Source organism: Sus scrofa, chromosome 7 (assembly GCF_000003025.6).
Source record: "Sus scrofa isolate TJ Tabasco breed Duroc chromosome 7, Sscrofa11.1, whole genome shotgun sequence".
Taxonomy (NCBI): domain Eukaryota; kingdom Metazoa; phylum Chordata; class Mammalia; order Artiodactyla; family Suidae; genus Sus; species Sus scrofa.
Window position 1 is genome coordinate 86,789,951 of NC_010449.5, and position 21,681 is coordinate 86,811,631.

Below are 21,681 nucleotides of genomic sequence, written 5' to 3' on the forward strand. Positions count from 1 at the left end.
ACTTTTTTAAATTAAGGAAAGTCCTGCTAAATCAGATTCTTTTTGATTATAGGTTATTATAAGATACTGAACAGACTTCCCTGTGCTATACAGCAGGTCTTTGTTGTTTATCTGTTTGATATATAATTGCATGTATCTGCTAATCTCAAACTTCTAATTTACCCCTCCCCTGACCGTGCCCTTTGGTAACCATACATTTGTTTTCTAAATCTGTGGGTCTCTTTCTTTGGTTTTAATGACAGGCCTGGGATGGGGTGGGGGAGGGCTGCACTATCCATCAGTGTGATGAGGTTGGCAGGGCTTCCTCCCTGGGCCCAGGCACCTCAGCACTTACCCTTAGCGCTCTCCAACTCTTGCTTGTAACGCCAAAGAAAAAAAAACCCAAAAGAAGGATTTTTCACTGAAACCTCATTAAACCTCCCTGGCAGCTTGATTGAATACATAAGCCCCAAGCTCAAAATCCCACACAACCTATTCCTTCTTTGCAGCTTCCAGGTCAGCCTGGCCTTGGTGGTAGAAACTCGCATTTCTATCATTCTCTGTCCTAAAGGCTGCCCGGGTATTTGAGACCTACCTTACCAACCAGTGTCTTCTCCCAGCTCCCCAACAAATGCCTTTCTTAACTGAAAAAGGGCCAACTGGTGGAATGGCCATGGCAACCGCCAGAGACACGAAGCCACACTCCCCATCATGGGGTAAAGAAATGATGATCTGGAGCCAATTTAGATTATGGATAGACTGGGGGAATCAGTGGAACTCATCTGGCCTGTTTCTATGGCCCAAGGGGAGAATGCAGATCCATTCACCTTTCCATTTGTCGGGGTCTTACTAGGTGATGCGTTCCCCATGCTCCTCCCTCCTCTTCCTTCTGCCTCTTTAGCCTCACCTGCCCATCAACGGGCAATGAGAAGATAAGAGCATGACGCTTCTGCTATGAGCTTTGCCAAGGGAATGGATGGTACAGGGGCCCCCTGTCCACAGTGCACAGGTGCCGAAGAGTTGTATGCAAATCCAGGTTGGGCAAGTTAGGTTTAAGCACACTGGAGGAAATCTGCATTATAATGCGACCATTAATACTTGCTTAAACCAAAAGGAAAAAAAAAAGTGCCTCTAAAGTGCCAATATGTAACTCCTTCACATATCTGTATCCCAGTGAGAATTTTTACGATATTCAGTTGTCTTATAGTAGGGCATACTTCTATGTGCTAACGGTGTTGATTTTATCCTTGTCAAGCTCTACCATTGGATGACAGGGCCCTGGAAAATGTTGGAAGAAGCCTTCAAACAGAAATTAGAAAGCTAAGTGTCTAGCAAAGTTTTTCATATTTTGCTCAATATTTTGGAGAGCATTCGTGGATGAGATGAAAGACCCTCTGACTTAAGGAGCTGAAAGATTAAGGTAAGTCACCTTTCTTGGTGCCCCAGTTTCTTGATCTTTCAAATGGAACTAATACGATCTGCCTGGTCAGGGTCAAGGTGAGCACTGAGGGGAGTGCTATGCAAGGGTCTGGTCCTTCCACATGGCCAGAACTTTTGCTTCCTGATTCATCTTGTCCAGGCGACCCGGGGGTGAAAGTTTAGAATAAACTTTAGGCTAAGTACCTTGAAAGTAGTACCTCGTAACCTTTATGAGATTCTATGTTTCTGGAGAGAAAATATTAGCTTCCTTTGCTGCCAAATTCATCTTTTCTTTTTATTGATTCAAATGCTTTCCCAAAGGGGAACTCTAGTGCTCAGGTCCTGGATTCCAGGTGTATAGAGATGAAGAACTTGCTAGATCTCTTTTATTAGAGGCCTTTGCTATCCTAGAACTCATCAGATTAATGACAGAAGGCAGTTCCACTTGGTGATCAGTTTTCACACATGGCCACTCTTTTTTTTATGGCCGAACTCGCGGCTCATGGAGGTTCCCAGGCTAGGGGTCAAATTGGAGCTACAGCTGCCGGCCTACGCCACAGCCACAGCAACACTGGATCCTTAACCCACTGAGCAAGGCCAGGGATCGAACCTGCAACTGCATGGTTCCTAGTTGGATTTGTTTCCGCTGCACCACAACGGGAATTCCCAGCCACTCATTTTTATATGTTTACCATTTGGGGGACCCTCTAAAAGCCCTTGCAGCCCCTGCATGATGCTGGTCCCCCAGGTACCAATGGGACACATCTACAGTGTCATGACTATAATAGTAACTCCTGTCTACCAATCCCCCCCCCCCCCTGCACTGCATGGGGCGCTCATAATACAGCACAAACTCCCCGTAACCCCCTTATTATACCTACAGAGAAACTGAGGTTGAAAGGTTATTTTTCCCAGGCTTGGTATTTCAAAACTCCCAATCCAATTATCTCTTTCTGCTAATTCAAAGTTTGCTGATTTGAGGAGAGATTTTAGAGCTCTTATCAGAGATTTCCAGGGCTACACAGAAAACATTTTATTTACCCTTTCTCTGAGCTTCTGGAATCACTGGTTTTGAAGCCTGGTTTTGAAGCTTTCCACAGGGTCCTGGTCTCTGCAAAGTGTGGCAGGGGAAACACACACACCCACACATGCAGGGAGTTCTGATCTTTGCAAAGTTGAGATAGCATTTGTGAAAGGACCTCATGTTGTGGGCATCTCAACAAATCTGGTTCCTTTTCTGTTCTTTGGCTTTTCATTTGCATCAATGAAAATTTGTCTTTTTTTTTTTGTTTTTTTGTTTTTTTGCCTTTTAGGGCCACTCCTGCGCATATGGAGGTTCCCAGGCTAAGGGTCTAATTGGAGCTGTAGCCACTGCCTACGCCAGAGCCACAACAACGTGGGATCTGAGCTACATGTGCGACCTATATCACAGCTCATGGCAATGCCAGATCCTTAATCCACTGAGCAAGGCGAGGGATTGGACCTGCAGCCTCATAGTTCCTAGTTGGATTCATTAACCACTGAGCCACAATGGGAACTCCTTTTTGTTAAATAAATTTTTTTTATGGGCACTCCCAAGGCATAAAGAAACTTCTGGGCCAAGGATCAAATCTGAGCTGCAGCTGCAACCTACATGACAGCTGCAGTAACACGAGATCCTTTAACCCACTGCATCTGGCTGGGGATCAAACCCTCGTCTCCACAGTGACAGGAACTGCTGAAGCTGGATTCTTAACCCATTGCACAGAGTGGGAACTCCAAAACTTGTCTTACATCACCATCTCTGGAGAAAGATTTTCAGAACATCCTTCCAGCCAAGATTCAGCAAATAATCCCAACTGGCACGAATCTGTCACATGCTAAGAATAAGTCAGTTCTGGAGGATAATCAGCTGCTACCATGAAGGGATGAAACTGGATACAGCCCTGCTCCTGGGTGCAAGGACCTTTCTGCATCCCCCATTTCTTGTTCTTAGGAAATGGGCCTCCTTCGGTCACCATGACCTTCACTGAGTTCCTAGGGACAACTCCAGACAATTGCTGATGAGGGAAGGGAGGAACAGTCAAGTAACAATGGTACAGCCTTGGGGCAGGATCCTGGTTCCCTCTCAAGGAACACACATAATAATATAGGCATCTACCTAAGAGAAAAGTGATATTCCTTATGTTTCTTTTAGAAATGAATACTTTAGGAGTTCCTGTCGTGGCACAGTGGAAACGAATGCAACTAGGAATGGTAAGTTTGCGGGTTCGATCCCTGGCCTCACTCAGTGAGTTAAGGATCTGGCGTTGCTGTGAGCTGTGGTGTAGGCCTGCATCTGCAGCTCCAATTAGACCCCTAGCCTGGGAACCTCCCTCCACATGCCATGCGTGTGGCCCTAAAAAGCAAAAAAAAAAAAAAAAAAAAAAGAAGAATACTTTAAAACTGAACAGCTTAGATGCCTTCCTTGTCCTTCTCCCTGGTTTAATTGCACCCTAAACACAGTCTCCTGTAAGCTAAAGATTAGGCACCCTCAGCATACTTCCCTGTGGGTTAAAGATTATTAGCACATGATGTTTTTCAGGAACTTTCCTGGTTGGTTCTACTCTCTGATCCATCTGCCCTTTTTGCAAGTATTCTTATTCGAAGCAATAACCCAGAACACCACCATCATGGCCATCTCCTGACTCCAGCTTTGATGACCAAGATTCCCCCAAAGAAAGAAGAATGCATGTTTGTCCCAATCCTGATTCCTATCTGAAAACCTGTTTTTCTCCTTTTTACTAGAAAACTCGCAATTCTTTCTAAGAAGTGGGGGGGGACAGTCTTTAAGGCATTAGCCTGCTATGGCCCCCCCTTTGCCTGGCAAAGCGATAAAGTTATTTTTTCCTCCTTTCCCCAAAACGCCGTCTCTGTGTTTCAGTTTGGCACAGAATTCTGGCAACAAGGAGGCTGCGTGGATCAGGTGTATGTTAGTGCCTGTGTCTGCTGTTAGGCCCTCAAGTGACCTAAGGAATAAGGAGGCAGGTGATAATGATACAGTATTTCTTTAGAAACTATATACACACACACACACATATATACACATACACACACACACATATATATATATATTTTTTTGCCATTTCTTGGGCCACTTCCGTGGCATATGGAGGTTCCCAGGGGAGGGGTCTAATTGGAGCTGTAGCTGCCAGCCTATGCCAGAGCCACAGCAACGCAGGATCCAAGCTGCGTCTGGGTCCTACACCACAGCTCACAGCAATGCCGGATCCTTAACCCACTGAGCAAGGCCAGGGATCGAACCTGCAACCTCATGGTTCCTAGTTGGATTCATTAACCACTGAGCCACAATGGGAACTCCTAGAAACTATATTGTAAAAGAACACACTCCTCCCTGGAGCCTGAAGGAGCAGACCTCTCCCTTTTATGTTCTTTTCTTCCTGTGTCTCCTCAGGAACTCATGCAGGAAGCAGGCATTCACCAGGGTCCCATCACTGGGACACTGGGAACCCACCATATGTTGGGGAGGGTATCCGGAGGCTCAATGCTGTTACTTGCTATTACAGAGAATATTAAAAGGATTAAATCTTACTTCCTATTACACTGGAGCCCAAATTGCAGCCATATTTCAATGCAGAAATTTCAGCACTGCTTAAGGAAATTGTCTCTGTTTTCCTGAAATCTATTAACAAAGATTAAACCTCAGGGTCTTGTATCTTGGCTACTTAATTCACTAACCCTGGGTTGAAAAGGCCAGGCCTATTTTTATTCTTTGGTCTAAACTTAAAAGGTGAACTGAAAGGCTTTTGTAAGAGAAATAAATTCACATTCCTTTATGGGACAAAATGGAAGCTGCAAATTACTCTTGCATTTACATTTCAAAAGATATCCATTCCCCTCCCAGCTTACCTGCCAAGACCTGAATTCACCACAGACTCTCTATTCAACCTAATGGAATTACTGTTATGTCCAGTGCAAGCTAGACAGAGGGCTGTTGGGGAAAAAAGTACTTCTCTTGAAAGGATTGAGGAGTTTCTCTGTTTCAGCGATGCCAAGAAAGAGAATGGACTGTCGACATGGGCCTAACATTCACTTTTCTTAAATAGGAGAAGTTGTGGGGGAACTATTCTCATTTCATTCCTGGGTGCCTTGCTAAAACTCACTGAGGCACAGAGGGCTAAAATAACCTGCCAAAGGTTTCCCAGCCAGAGATGGCAGAGCTGGACTCAACCTGGGTGTGCCTGTCGGCAGAGGGTTCCATGGCAAATATGTGGTGTCACCTTAGCACAGGTCAGGAAGTAGATCTTCGGTGCAGGTCCCTCAGGAGGTCAAACACATCATGGGTGCTTAGTAAATGTTTGCTGAATAAGCAAATAAATGCAGAGGTGAGTGGAAGGGGTCTCCTGTGCATCCTAGCCCCTGTAATCCGTGCCCAAACATCCCACAGCTGGGGGCACAGCCTCTCACTTGGGGTCTTCCGCACACCATGCTTACTTCCAATGTGTTTGTTTCTCTCACTTGCCTCTAGAAGCTCTTTATATTCTAGACTTCACAATAGGAGCTCAACAAATGTTTGATGCACCATAGCAGGAGCTTCCAAGATGTACTTCTCCTAGACTAGTTCATCACCAGTCACCCAAGACCTAAGGAGCGTCTGCTCAGGAATGACCTCTGTGTACAGAGGTGCACCCTGAGGTCGACCTTCCCAGTGCTCTTTGCCCAGCTGGTTGTTCTGGAAAACTAAGAGCAGGCATTTGTGGGAAGAGAGTTTGTGGTGGTGAGCCCAGCACTCATAATTCCCCTGAGACATCTGACTGTGGCTGTTATCTTATCCTATTAAAAGATTCTCTGTAGGTTCAGTCCCAGGGGCTCAAATCTAGTCATTGGGGTCAGGGTGGGGTGTCAAGAGATGTTACCACCACAATATGGCTTCTGTCTGTTCTTGCCTTATAATCCTGCTGCTTTACCCTAGTTGGTTTCTTTTTATCTCAATGCTTTAGTTATTTTGCATCCTGCTGAACTACCTTGCACCTTTCTTCCAGGCTGATCTTCCTAAATCAGAATTCTGAATGTATATCCATTCTTCCACCTCATACTGTCATGCCTTTCACACAGGCAACTATTCAGCCAATCTATTTTCCCTTGAAATCAAGGTCCAAACTCTTCCAGCCCATCTATTCCCATACTTTCTTCATTCTCCTACTGGAGCCCCCTGAAGGCAGGCTCTGACTCCTGTTTATTTTTATATCCTTTGCAGCATCTAAAAGAGTTCTTGGACACAGCAGGATCTCAGTGAATATATGCTTCCATTCATTTAATTTGGTGTAACACCTATGGCATGCAGTAGACTCCAAGAGCAAGATTCTGGATCAGATCCTTGAGTGGATGTTATTATGCCCACATCCAGAGAGCAAAGCAGTGATCAAGGCATTTGCAAAAAGATGCAAGCAAAGGACGGATTTGATAACATCAGGCATTCTGCGTTGAGTAGGTCATTTGGTTTGTTCTGAATTTCCTACCTTTACCCAGCTCAGTAGTCTCCCCTACTCAACTTCCACTGCTGTCCAGGATGACCTGAACTTCTCCATGGACACAAGCTTTCAGAAACTCATCCTCAGAGTTCTCGTTGTGGCTCAGTGGTAACAAACCACTGAGTATCCATGAGGATGTGGGTTTGATCCCTGGCCTTGATCAGTGGGTTAAGGATCCAGCGTTACTGTGAGGTGTGATGTAGGTCTCAGACGAGGCTCAGATCTAGTCTTGCTGTGACTGTGGGGTAGAATGGCAGTTGCAACTCTGATTCGACCCCTAGCCTGGGAATTGCCATATGCCGTGGGTGCAGCCCTTTAAAAAAAAAAAAAAGGCAAAACTCATCGTTGGTGTCAAGGCTGTTCCCATCCTCTCTGGTCATACTGCTGCACCCTGGGTTTTGACATCTCTCATGCAACAAAGTTTTGGCCCCAGATTCCAATCCTTTTTTTCCTATGAATTACAACATTCAGTGATCTCTTTGTCCTCTCGCCCGTCTCCTAGTCCCACCTCTTCCTTATCCAGCCCAGGCCCCATGGTCAATCACTGTAGCCCCCCTGTGAACACTGTCCTTAATTTCTTTGCTCCACACTCCTTCCACTGCGCCTGTCATTGATATCACCAACCATATTCCCACTTGACTCTGGGGTTGCCACTGGCTGCTTGGGAAGCTCTTGGTGTCACACTGACCCAGGCCACCGCAGTTTCTGCCTCTGCCCTTTCTAACGACTCCTTTCCAGTGGCATTTATAACAGCAAGGGAAGACTACCTTGCATTCACTCCTGAGTCTTCACAGCCAAGCGTCTGTGAAGAGTAGTCTCCCCTTGCTATCTTTACTTCCTCAAGCTCAGATCCACCAATGGTGGTGCATCAAAGACTGAGCCTTGATACCCACACTGCCCTGCACGACAGCTACTGGCCACAGCTACTTAAATGAAAATAAAAATGAAGTAAAGCTAGTTTACAGAAGCCACATTTCAAGTGCTCAAGAGCCCCATGTGACACAGATGTGGAGTATTTTCACCAGCACGGGAAGTTGTGTTGCACAGTGTTGGTCTATACCACTCCCTACTTGCTCCTCATCCTGCTCCTCCTGTTTTAATTAATAATATCCTGTGCACCATATATAGCCCAAACTTTTTATAAGGAGTTGTGACTGTGGGTTCCTCCTTCTTGGATACTCCACTCTGTAGACTTCCATTCAGAGACTAAGCCTTGACAATTCTTCCTCTACCCACATCTCCCCACCTCGGTAGCCAGCATCTCAGCACAGGTCTCCATCAGCTACTGTTATACCAGCAGCTTATTAGTTTCCACATTGTCCATGTGGCAGATAGTGACCCTTTGTAAAAGTGCACAATGGATCTCATCTAAAGTCCATCAGTGACTTCATTTGCCTTAGGGACAAAGGTCAAACTTGTCAGCAGGCCAGCAGCCCTTCCCGATCATGTTTCTGACAGCCACCCTCCGCAGCCCCATCTTCTGCCAGTGCCCCCAGCCACATGGGCTTCCTGCAGCCCCAAACATGCTGCAGCCTTTGTTCACTTCCAGGCTGTTACTCCTTTAGGTCCCTCTGTCTAAAGCGCTTTCTCCCCTTTTTCAGCTGTGTAATTGTTCCTCCTTCTTCATAAGTGGACATCACTTCCTTTCAAATGCACGCCCCTGCCCCCACCCCAAGGCCAGCCTTGGTGGCTCTTCCACATGTCCCTCTTCTGCTTTGAGTAGGTCATTTGGTTTGCTGCATCTCAGATCTCATCTCACTCCACTGCAACGTCCTCACTGTATCCCTCTTCTCCACGTGAGGTCAAACACAAAGGTTGACAATGTCATGAAATCTGATTTCTCAGTTGGCCCTTCATTAACAGTAATGGTGGTTAATCGTATTGGGTACTGTAGGAAATGGAATCAGGCCAAATATGAAGACTTCTTTGATAAGCCACTTTTAATTAAAAGGTGAAACTGTGGCATATCATTCTAGAGCTGTTTTCTCAGCTGTGATTTAGGACCCATATGGGCAATAAAATCAATACAGGGGGTCATGATCCACTATTTAAAAAGCATGGAAGAAAACAGAAGAGAAAATATCAGAACACATCATTCATATTAAGGGCGGACACTTTTTTCATGAAATCTTTGTTTCTGCTATATTTATGCCTATGTATTATGTACTGGGCCACAATGTAAAAGCTCATCTCTTGCTGTGGTTCACAGTCACAGAAGTTGGAAAATACTCTTCTAAATAATGCCTGGCTGATTATTCCTGGGCAGACATACAAATAAAGAAACTGCCTCAGAGCAGCATACAATGATCTTAACAGTGTCACATCATACATGCTCTATAATTTTCAGTCCTGTCTTCAAGGGTCTTATGATTTTCATTAACTTTTCAAAAAAATAGCTGGCAAGTTTTCTTTCATTTTATGCTACCAAGATTATTCCGAAGGATAACTCTCTCTTACTTGCTATACTGAGTCCTCAGCATTTGTTTAGAGGTACAGAGACCTCTATAGTGATTCTATAGATGAGGGCTCTCACCTTCCCTGGTCAGTTTCTAAAAGAACTCCCTAAGGGCAGTGCAGGGTTCACGTGAGTATGGTCCATGGAGCTCTGAACACATTAGGCACTCCATAAATGTCAGTTTGTTGAATGAGTGTGTATGGGGAATGGTTTCACTATTTTCACAAATAAGGGTCCCTGACTTTCTATCAGATATTATACATTTATCTATCTATCCATCCATCCCAAACAGGGTGGGAAGTTGAAGGGATCAAGACACATGCCATTTTCCATCATTTCAATGATAGAGAAAAAAAATCAGCATAATTAGTTCTTGTGTAGCTACAGAGCTTTAAAAGCCTCCAAAATTTCCAGGAAGGACTGAAAGTTTTTGTTTGAATTACTGCTGAACTTGTTTTAACTAGGTATTATTACACCCAGAGATTTTCTATTCTCCATGAACTAGAAATAAGACAAAGACACCAGGTAAGTTTCCCTATGTATATCAATAAACATGGATTGATAGTGGTTGAAGAGATTCAGAGGTCTTTCTTGGGCATGGCAAAAGTGATCTTGACAAGTGATAGGAAGTTATTTGCAATAGGCAGAGAAGGGGCATACACCATGTATGTGCCATTCTCCAGGGAGGACCTTATCTTATTAATGGACTTAAGGGTGAATATTTTTCTTCTTTCATGTGTTAATTACATAGGAAGTAATGTCATTATGAGAGTAACAGACAAATATATATATTTATTCAAATTTTAAAAGACATTTAGAAATTATCACTTATTGCCTCACTATTCAATGATAATAGTGGATATCATTTCCATGTCAAGCTTCTCAATATTCTTTCATGTTTATATGCACATTAAGAGTATTTGCATATATATAACATACCATAGACTTCTTTTTCCCCTTCCACCTATCATGTGCCCTTTCCAAGTCTAGAAAATGTTTCTTTCCAGAATTTAAAAGGGGAACCCATAATGGATTTTACTAATTCCCTGCTTGTTGGATATTTAGGTTGTTGCCAATTTTTCACTTTTATAAACATTTTAACATTTCTATAGTTACTTCTTTGTGCCCTCCCCCCATGGTTATACAGGATTTAGAATGAGAAATTTTATTTTTACTCTGGAGATAGAGGCCATGGTTATTTCCCTTTCTCTATTTACCATTTAATGTCCATTAAGGAAGACCACTGCTTTATTATTTAAGAAAAAAGTTATCCTATCTTGATCTTGACAAAGGGAGTTGACAAAGCACCAGTGTGGCCTAGAGGGAGAGAGGGTTAGGGCATAGCTGGGAGGTGGGATACCTGGTTGGACTCTCCAGCTTTTCCCTAGCTGGTCCCAGGACCTTGGGAGAACCGTGGGCCATTTCATTCTTGACTTCTCAAAACCTGGGGGGGTGGTGTCAGACTTAATTCCTTCTATCCATACCAAACCTTGGAATGCAGACTCTAAGGCATGGAAGTCATATTTGCCCCATCCTGGAAACCCAAGGTAAATAAACTAAATCAGTTTGGAAAATTTTAAAGGCTGCAGAGTTTCCATTTGTGAAGCACTGGGAGAATGGCTCTCCCCCGCAGCTGGCAGCCCCATAAATGAGGCATTTCACAAGCTGCTCATGGGCTGCTTAATGAGGGTGCCAAATGACACCATCAAATTATTTTCCCCTTGGTGTCATCACTTTTCCTCCTTGTGTCAATGAGAATTCAGGGTGGCATGAAGGCAGAGTTGTTATCAACAAAAACTCTGCAAGATCCAGAGTCTAGGTGTAAACCCTGAGCAAAATTAACATTTTTCCTATTTACCAAACATTGAATTTCATAGGAAAAAAAAAAGCAAACTAAAGAACGGGGACAATTTCACTGATATATACTCACCTAGTCATAGGCATCCGATTCATCACTGAGAGAATAAAGAGGTAATACGTACCCAACAAACGGAGGAGGAGGAAAAGAACTCCCAGGGCGTAAGACTTGAGTTCAGGGCTGACTGTCCTACGTGCAGAGAGATGAAGAGGAAAAGAGAAAAGATTCTTATTGCTCCACTTTAATTAACAGACCTCAGAGTCATCTGCTGCTGTCCATCAGAGTCTTTCTTTAGGAAATTATTAATGGTTTCGTGCTTTTGTTTTTTTCTTTCACTTTCCCTGCCTAAAGTCTGAAAAATCACGGCAACTGCAATGACAAGATAAGTTTAGGAATTTAAATTTTTTTTAAATAACTAAAACTAATCTTGTTATTTGAAGGATGGAATGCAAATATGGTCCATAAAGTCTTCATTTAAAGGCATTTTGCATTTGCCAGGACAGAAAATCATCTTAAGTTGGTGCGTACTTGTATTAGGAAGTATCGATGGGGAAGATAGTTCCCCTCATGCTACACAAACAGGCCAGAACCACAAACACCTCTGTCATTCTGGTACCGTTTTGTGAAATCACGCAGACCAGCATAGGGTTGATTCCCCAGATGGACCATTTGTGAAACAATCCATTCATCCATATCCAGTTCGCATTCCTTTTAAATTGGAAAGGTACCTTCATATGATTGCATCTGTTTGAACTGACATCATCCTAGGCATTGGTTTACCCAGAACAGTCCCTGGGTGTGACTTTTTCACACATTTTCTAGAACAGTAGAGGGGCTTGTTTGGAAATGATGATAGATGATGATGATTGATTCCAGATGGAGAGGCCATCACAGCTGGTGACAGGGCTCCTTTGTTATGCCTCTTACTCTTTTTTAAAAGTGAAGTATAGTTGATTTATAATGCGGTGTTAATTTCTGCTCTACAGCAAAGTGATTCAGTTATGCGTATATACATTCTTTTTTATATTCTTTTCCATTATGGTTTAATCACAGGATATTGAGTATGTTTCCCCGTGTTATACAGTAGAAGCTTACTGTTTATCCACTCTATATATAATAGTCTGCATCTGCTAACCCATGCTTCTTACTCTCAAAACTAGTACTTACTCAACACTTGTCTATTCTCCTTGAGGCCAAGGACTGTTTGTGTCTTGCCCATCATCAGCATGGTGTGTGGCATGCAGCACATGCTGAGTGAATGTGTATGGGGGGGGGGGCAGGGGCAGATATCTCCCACTGAGCCTGGGGGCCCCATCTCTCCAGTGTGCTGGTAGAGGGAGAGGCGTTCGACAGATCACATGTGCTTTAGGTCATCCTGAACACCACTGGCAGGGAAATTTCCTCTTGTCCCATTGCCATCATGAGTCCCTAGGGGAGATGGGGAGGTAAGCACTCTGCTATGCTCCCTGGAAGGACCAGGCTGGACCTAGAGACAGTCAGGGGCGGCTGAGCCTTTGGAAACACCAAGAACATTTCAGTGTGGCTGAAAGACCAGAAAAACCCTCATGCAATCAATTCTGCAGAAAATAAGCATTAGAAATGAAGTTACCAATGGGCTATCTCAGCCCCATGGGCTGGTTGGTACCTGCCTGTGGACTTGGTAGCTAGAATAATATTCTTTCTTTCTTTCTTTTGTTTTAGGGCTGCACCTGCAGCATATGGAAGTTCCCAGGCTAGGGTTCAGATCAGAGCTGTAGCTCCTGCCTATGCCACAGCCATAGCAATGTGGGATCTGAGACACACCTGCAACCTACACCATAGCTGATGGCAATGCCAGATCCTTGACCCACTGAGTGAGGCCAGAGATTGAACCCACATCCTCATGGATACTAGTTGGGTTCATTTTCGCTGATCACAATGGGAACTCCTGGAATAATATTCTTAACCCCAGGGGTCATTCCTCCAACCATCCAGTGGCATCATCCACTGATCTACTACCTGGTTTGCGTGTCAGATGGGCATGCCTTTGGCTTTTTGGTATATGAGGCCAAAAGACACTGTCAAACCCAAATTACAAACCAAACACAACATGGATGTCATTTTCACAATCTCTGCCCTCTTTCTGAGAGTTTCAGAGAAAACTAAACGTGTGATTCTTGGGGAAATATACATAATATAGGTTTCTTCTCAATTGTGAAGAGTACAGTATGGGTAAATAATCTCAGGGCACCAAGTCAAGACTTTGATGATGGGAAAACCACTCTCTGGCTAAGCCAGATGCCTGTGCAATATCAGGGATGAGGTCAGTGTGTCTGGACAGAAACAGTTCCCTTTAGAATGTGCATGGGACAACATCCAAGTTCTTCAGAATTAATACTGGCTTCGTGGTTTCAGTTTTCGCACATTCATTTGAAGGCATTGACTTGAAAGACACAAAGATAAAGGCAAATTCTCCTTATCAAGAAAACATTCTGGCATAATGAGCTAGAATATTTATCACTTGAAGTCTGATTTCCTTTTAGCTATCATGTCACTAGGAATAAAGTGAACAAGATACTAAGCTCTCCTTTGATATCCTTTTGGGAAACTGGTTCCCACAGGAGGAATAATTGTTCTGGGATTTAGCTATGGAGCAATGGAGGGCTCAGGTCAACATTATTGAAAGTCCCAGGCAAGGCCAGGGAAAGAGCCTTGGTTGCACAACTTACTAGCTACAGGACCTTGAGGACACTGGTTAATCACTCTCTGAGCCTCTGCCTCCCCTTTCGTATGTTAGTAAAGACACAAACATAGGAAGTTAAAACAAGAGCCCAGTGCTGGCACTTCAGTGACTACTACTATCCTCACCTGTGGACGTCCTGAGCCCTTTCGCTGGCAGGTACATTTCTGTCTCAGTGGATCCACTCCTCTGGGGCAGGACAAGGGCTGGTGCCCATCTGGGCTGTGGCTCAGAGTGTTTGTCCCCTTGTACCTCCCTACAACATCTGTGATGGCATGTGGACGATGATGGAATATGTATGGTATTACCCTGGACCCTTCAAAAGGCACGTGGGCACCCTAGTAGTATGGAGCTATGAGGAGGACAAGGCTCAGCCTAGGTCATTCAGGCCAACTGTTTCTGGCTCATTGAAAAGGAACCAAGGAATTCCCGTTGTGGCTCAACAAGTTAAGAAACCAAAAGAGTATCTGTGAGGATGTGGGTTCAATCCCTGGCCTATCTCAGTGGGTTAAGAATCCAGCATTACTGCAAGCTGTGATGTAGGTCGCAGGTGTGGCTTGGATCCGGTGCTTCCATGACTGTGGCATAGGCCTCAGCTGCAGCTATGATTTGACCCCTAGCCTGACAACTTCCATATGCCACAGGTGTGGCTTAAAAAAAAGAATCAAATATCTCCTGAAAAATTTCCAAGAGCTGTTTATCAAGCTAAGATACAGAAATGATTAAGATTTCAACTGACTTTCTGTGCTGGCTCTGCCAGGCCCAACTACTGAGCTGGGGTTTTGCAGAGGAATCAAGGGGAGGAAAAAGAAAAAAGGGGACTAGTCATTGCTAATGGTGGTCATGAGGGTCATTTTTCCTGCTTCTTGGTGCCTTTTGTGTGTGAACAGTACAATATAACTTCCTGGGAATTTCTAAGAACAAAAAATAAACTCTCCATAATGCAGCCCCCCAAACCCACACCTAAGATCTGATGGGTTTTGTCCATACGCACACTGCATATAATCATCCTCCATATATAATTTAAATTCAATGGTTCATTTCATAACACTGTTCACGTTCTTAAGAATTTTCATTATTCCACTGAGCTGTGGCACTGTAATTTAACTCACTATTCCCATTCAGATTTTTCTGCTATTATAGTTAACACTGTAATAAAAATCTGTCTGGATTGAACTTTCTTTCTTGTAGAGAAGTATTTTCTTAAGATAAGTGGCAAGGGGTAGGGTTACCGCATAAAGAATCTGAACATTTTTATGGCTCTTGACTCACATTCACCATATTGCTTTTTTGAAAGCAGCCACATGCTTTTCAATGCCACCAGCAATATGTGATTTTACCCATTTTGCTGCAGCCTTGTAAGCACTGGGTGTGAGTTTTTTAAATTTATTTTTCAAATTTAATAAGTATAAAATGGCACTTTGCTCTAGTACCCTTAATGGTTCTGCACATTTAAAAAGCTTTGCTAATGACTTTCTAGATAACATAATTACTTTTTGTTTTCTTTTTAGGGCTGTGCCCTCAGCATATGGAGGTTCCCAGGCTAGGGGTCTAATCGGAGCTACAGCTGCCGGCTTAGGCCACAGTCACAGCAATGCCAGATCGAGCCATGTCTGCAACCTACAGTACAGCTCACGGCAACGCCAGATCCTTAACCCACTGAGTGAGGCCAGGGATTGAACCTGTGTCATGGATGCTAGTCAGATTCGTTTCTGCTGAGCCACGATGGGAACTCCCATAGTTCCTTTTAAAATCACCCGCAGAGTCTTCTTGGGGACATGATGAAAGTGTAGTGTTCTCCCTTGGGCCCAGCTTTCTACTTTTGGTGTGAGGTTCCTATCGAAGGTAACTGATTCCTGCCAGCCCGGGAAGCTGGCTTGAAAGACTCCTATAGTCCCAGAAGTTCTGATTTCCAGGAGAACTGCAGACACACAGCAGGTGGGGAGGGGAGAGGTGAAGCTGGCTCTCAGGGCCCTGGGGCCAAGCTTACCTGATAAGGATGATGACCGAGGGCGTCTGAGCCATTGCCCCAATCATGCTGCAGACACACATCACACACAGGAAGGTGAGGAAGGCCTCTTGGCACCCGGGACTGGGGCACTTTCCAGGAACCACAGTTGCATTCTCAGGCGGGACAGTCGTGAGGCATGCACAGCCGGTGAGATTCTGAAAGGGAAGCATTCAGCCCTTTTAACCAGGGGTACATACCTCTAGTTTACAAATCCAAAGCCATCCATTGGCTGGAACTGTCACTGCCTTATTATGCATTCTGTAGCATTCCATTAATTAGGTCTGAATAAAACGAGTTAGCTTTTTTAAGGAGGATGCCAAACACATGCAAATAAAGGTATATTTATGGGGAGCAGAGCCTTGGCCTCCTGTGTATTTCATGACTATGGCTCAAGAATCCCTCAATAAGCAGCACCATAGACACGTGTCCCCCCCCAATACAATTAGAGAGGAAATTGTGCTTCCACAATGTGATAAAACATTGCCAAATTAACATTGTAATCACATGCTGATTTGTCCTCTCTTTTCTGCAGTTATAATTACCCTGAAGTGTATTAAAAGAGGTAAATCAGGTAACCTGCATAGGGTGGCTGGTTCTGCCGCCGATGTGGCACTTGGAACAAAGGATGTGCACTGTCATGCATGAAGCTGCTGTGCTCGCTCTGGGGCCGTGCAAGGAGAGAGCTAATGGGAAAGTTCTCCGGGGGCTGAGAGAGCCAAGAGGGTGCAGAGGTGTCAGGGAGCTGAGAGCAGGGCGTGGGGAGCGAGCTGAAGCCCAGTGAGATCCGTTTATTAATATATGATCAGAGCAGGGAAAGAAAAGCGGCTGCATTCCGTTTGATCTTTAGGTGGATTCTTGCCCAGCCACCCCTGCCCCCCAGCACGGTCCTGGCTCACGCTTCAGGAATTTCTGATGGTGAAGGGAGGAGCAGGGGCTGGGAGAGGCAGTGCCGAGCCAGCGGCCAAGACAATTAAGGTTCGATAATAATAGTGCGGAGGCCTTTAATGAATACAAAATGAAAACAATCATAAATGATTCATGGCTTTTCTTTCCAGGACTGCTCGGCTCTCTGAGCACATGTGGAGGTAAATCCTCCTGAGGGTCAAACAAATCCCCCTTGGCTTTTACATTTCTCCTCCTCAGCCCTCTCCTCCTCCTCCCTTTTTCTTTCCCCATAGGACATACAGATTGACGTTTTTCTTATCCCATAAAGATACATGGGTAGCTTCAGGGGTGTCCAAAGCCTGGCCCCTCCATCCTGCATGGCCGTGTCCTGCTCAGGAGATTTTATTCGTGGAAAAGAGGGGGAGAAATTGTGTGGGGCTGGACCCTTCTTCCTAAGCCACCTGCCCAGAGCAGGTGTCTTTGTATAAATGGCCAAATTATAGGAGTTCCCACGTGGCGCAATGGGATCAGTGGCATCTTGGGAACGCTTGGACACAGGTTCTATCCCCTGCCCAGCAGAGTGGGTTAAGGATCCGGCGTTGCTGTAGCTGCTGCTTAGGCTGCAACTGCAGCTCAGATCTGATCCCTGGCTTAGGAATTCCATACGGCTCCAGGCAGCCAAAAAAAGAACAAAAAAACGGCCCCATTACAGCCCCTGGGGGGTTTTACTGTCATTCCCCAAAAGGTGCTGAGGCCCTGCCCCTCTGACCTTTCTGTTCACCTCTGCCTGGAAACATCCTAGCTCTTCTTCAGGAGCCAGTGCTGACATCTCTGGCTGGGAGGGCATACCTGCCAACCCCATCTGCGTCATTATTTCCTTCCAAGAGGATGCGCTCCACACCCCTCGGCAGAGACCCTCCCCATCCTCCTGGAGGAGACCTTGAGCTCCATGAATGAGAATGTCTCACCTGTGATTCACTGAGCATCACCTCACAGCACAGCACTGAGACACAGTAGACAAACTCAGAAGATGGTTTTAGAATCCCTATGTGAACAGGACTTCCTCCGCTTTTATCAGGAAGCAGGGCTTCTCCCCAACTCTGAGGATGCTACTTCCCTTCCTTCTTGGGGAAAGAAACTGCTCTTTCTCCCCTCTCCCCGACCCCAACTTCAGAGCTAAACTTTTCTAGCTGCTCACAATCGCCATATCCTCCCGTGCTCTCAATTCACTCCAGATAGCTCAGATCCCCACATGCAGGAATCGGACTGGCTAAGCTGGCCATTGGCCTCTGTATCCTGAACAGCCCCACCATCCATTTCTCTCTGGAGCCCCACCTCCGATCACAGGCCTGTGACCTACTCCCCCTTGGCTTCCACGGCTCACACTCTGGTTTCCTTCTTCCCTCTCTGGTTGCTCCTTTTTAACCTTCCTTGCTGGCACCTTGCCCATCTCCTACTTTAAAATGCCAGGGTTCCTTGGGAGTCTGGTCCAGACCTTATTCCCTTCTTGCCTTGACTCTTCCTTACATGGTTTTACATCTATGTGCTTTCTGAAGACTCTGCTAAATAATCTCTGGGAGATTCCATATCCCTCCCAGACCCCCAGGGATGATCCTTCCTAGATCCCAAGTGTACTGAGATTTCAACACTGACTCCAGGGAGGAAAGCCCTGTGTAAGACTCTGTGCCAGCATTTTGGCACTAGTTTTCCATCCATGGCAGGGAACTATTTCCGTAGGATTCCCTTCCCTGCATGGATGAGAGCTGGACCAGAAGAGAATACAGGTGAAATTTGGAAGGTGGAAGTGAAGCAGAGGCTTTTGCTCTCAAATGTTCAGACACCGGGACAGACACACACAGAAGTGCCCAAAGGGGCTGGTTGGCCCTGGCTTCCCTCAGCATATCTGCCTTCTTTCTTGACTGCCCTGCTGACAGCAGAGACCCTGTGCCCACCTCTATTGACTTGGATACAGACTTGCTGGTGTGCTTCCCCAGATCCTTCCCTGAGCGCCCCCTCATCTCACTGAGCAGCCACCTGAGCACAGCTTCTTGGGAATTTTCCATAAGCCTGGACTTGCCCACCTGAGCTTGTGCTTCTGGGAATGTAGTGAGTGACTGTTCTCTCTCCAATCCTTTATCTCACTTCCTCCACATCTTAATTCCCCAACTCCTCCATGTTCGTTAAGCTCTAATTCCCATGCTAAACCCTTTATTTCCACAAGACTACTGGGTGCTGTTTTCCTGACCAAACCCTGACAGAGACATATCCCCCCAGCCCCAATCTCCTTTCCCTCCATATCTCTTGCCTAAGAAATGACACTCCTTGGAGTTTCCATTGTGGCTCAGTGGTAACGAACCTGACTAGTATCCATGAGGATGCAGTTTGATCCCTGAACTCGCTCAGTGGGTTAAGGATCTGGCATTGCTATGAGCCACGGTGTAGGTTGCAGACATGGCTCCAATCTGGCATTGCTGTGGCTGTGGCATAAGCTGGCAGCTGTAGTTCTGATTTGACCCCTAGCATGGAACTTCTACATGCAGCAGGTGCGGCCCTAAAAAGACAAACGGAAGGAAGGAGGGAAGGAAGGAAGGACCCTGTTACCTCTATAGAAATCAGGCAGTAATTCTGGACCTCTCTCCTTAACTCCTATGTCAAATCTTTCTCATGACCATAAGGCTAATAAAGAAGAAACCACTGTCGTATTTATTGAACACCATACCATTTACTGAATGAATGAATAAATTCTCAAGTCCTATTCATTTTACCATATCCTAAATATCTCTCAAGCCCTACCCTAGTCCAAACCACTCCCATCCTTCTCTCTTTGATCCCTCCTGTAGCAGAGATCAGGGTCCTGAGAACAAAATGGACTCAAAGAGTGCTCAGGGAACAGGCTGCTCATGGATCGGCTAAGTTCTTGTTTAGCCATGTAACCCAGGAACTGAGTTCTGACTCATGTCGTCCCTGATGAATGTGATAAGAGTATTGGAACTGAGCACTTAGAGCCAGAATCCTCTGAATGAACTGTGTGACCAGAGAGCTTTGTTTAATTTATTAAGTAATCTGTAATTGGAAGTTACACCCAGTCGTAGACTTTTGCCCCATATCTAGCCCATGGCTCAACTCTATTACATTTACCATAAGAGGAAACTGCCCCGCCCGTCTCTGCTCTGAGAAGTAAAAAACCCCTTCTGCAATGGGTCTACTCTGGATTAGGCCTGTGATCATGGCCCTCACTGAATGGGACAGAAATGAGACACCTTTATCTCATGATTACACAGCTTGTCTGCTGCAAGTAAGATGAAAGGGTCCAGGAAGGCAACATCCTGTGAATGGCGTGAGTGGACGGCAAAGCTGAGCCACAGTGGGATCTGCAGCAAGGCAAAGGGGACCAGTGAGAGCACAAAGCCAGGGGGTGGGAGGGGACAAAAGTGGGCCCAGGGAAAACCAGGCCAGCTGGATAGGAATGAGGTGTTTATATAGTTACTGACACCAGGAGAGGAGGAGCAGGAAACTGATACATGACCAGTGATGAGGTCCACTTGTTGGTGCCAAGGAGAGAAGCTGGAAATGGATGGGTCCCTCCCAAAGGCTCTAGGCAAGTCTGTACTTTATTCAGATTTAATGTATCCAAGAGGAGCTGTGAAAGAGGCTGGGGAGGAGGTAAGCCGGAGTGATGTAGGCAAGGACTTGGAGGGTTTCCTTTTCAGTTAAAGGAGTTAATTCAATAGAAAGAATGGAGCCCAGAGAGCAAGCTGGGATGTTCTGGGGCCTTTCCCGCAGGGTATCAAGGGAAAATGCTAAGCCTGCAGTCCTCAGGCAAGGGATGGGAAACATCCTTTATTTGGGCTTAGGTGGTACAGGAGACCACAGACTGACCTGGGTGTCGGGCTAAAAGAGATGTGGGGTTCTGGGCACATAAGGTGCTTGTTAGAGAGGAAATTTCCACCCCCAGGTCACAGTGTGGTGGGAATAATCACCCCAGGATGTGTAATTGGAAAAAGTGATTTTCCACCAATGCGGTTTCACACTACAATTCCAAGCAAGAAGGAAATATCAGGACAGCCCTTCTGCTGATATAAACTGGGCATCATCTAAGTGGGGGCCCCTGGAACTCCAAAGCACCAAGCAGTAGGAAGTTTAAAAGGAGAGAGAGAGAACCTGGGTGTGAGGGAAGGAGATGACAGAGGTTGGGGTTCTAATTCTCACCCTGTCTGTTTACAATGCAGATACCTTAGCAACTGCCTGTGGCCGATCATGACCTGAATGAAGTGGGTACGTCTCTAGTGCTGTCCTTGGCAGTCTCCAATATATTTAAAAGCGCACTAGGCTTCTGGAGATTAGTTTACCATTCCTGACAGGGCAAATGTCCAGTTTTCCATCCTCATGGCAAAGGAATATCTTCCCAGTTTGCCATTCTCTGAGGAGCTAGGTAGTCCCCCCTGCTTCTGTGAGAGTTGGAGTCTCTGCCTGGAGCCACATGTGCGCGTCAGATGGAGCTTTCCCAGAAATAAGTGTGTCCTGACAGATCGTGCTGTAATCAGATGACACAGGTGCTCACAGCAGAACTGGCTTGATAAGATGTGGAAGCAGTGGTGATCTGGCAGACAGAGTGGGACTAGCTTATAAATTCTACAAGAACTTATCCTACAGAGAGACTTGCCCAGGCACAAAATGATATGATCAGACTATATAGCACAAGGAACTAGATCTAATTTCTTGGGATAGAACATGATGGAATACAGTAGGAAAAAAAGAATGCATATATATGTATGACTAGGTCACTATGCTGTACAACAGAAACTGGCCAAACACTGTAAATCAACTATGCTTTTTTAAAAAAAG

General features: G+C 45.3%; 1 protein-coding gene across 3 annotated transcripts in view; it reads right to left on the reverse strand.

Moving 5' to 3' along the window:
• SLCO3A1 (solute carrier organic anion transporter family member 3A1) overlaps window positions 1-21,681 on the reverse strand; it is a 325,398-nt gene that overhangs the window by 12,032 nt on the left and 291,685 nt on the right. For all 3 annotated transcript variants that reach the window (XM_021099372.1, XM_001924347.5, XM_005666296.3), the window contains exons 8-9: window positions 15,931-16,106; window positions 11,346-11,410 (exon numbers count right to left, since the gene is read on the reverse strand). In XM_021099372.1, the coding sequence (XP_020955031.1) occupies window positions 11,346-11,410; window positions 15,931-16,106 (241 nt within the window). The remainder of the gene's footprint in view (window positions 1-11,345; window positions 11,411-15,930; window positions 16,107-21,681) is intronic.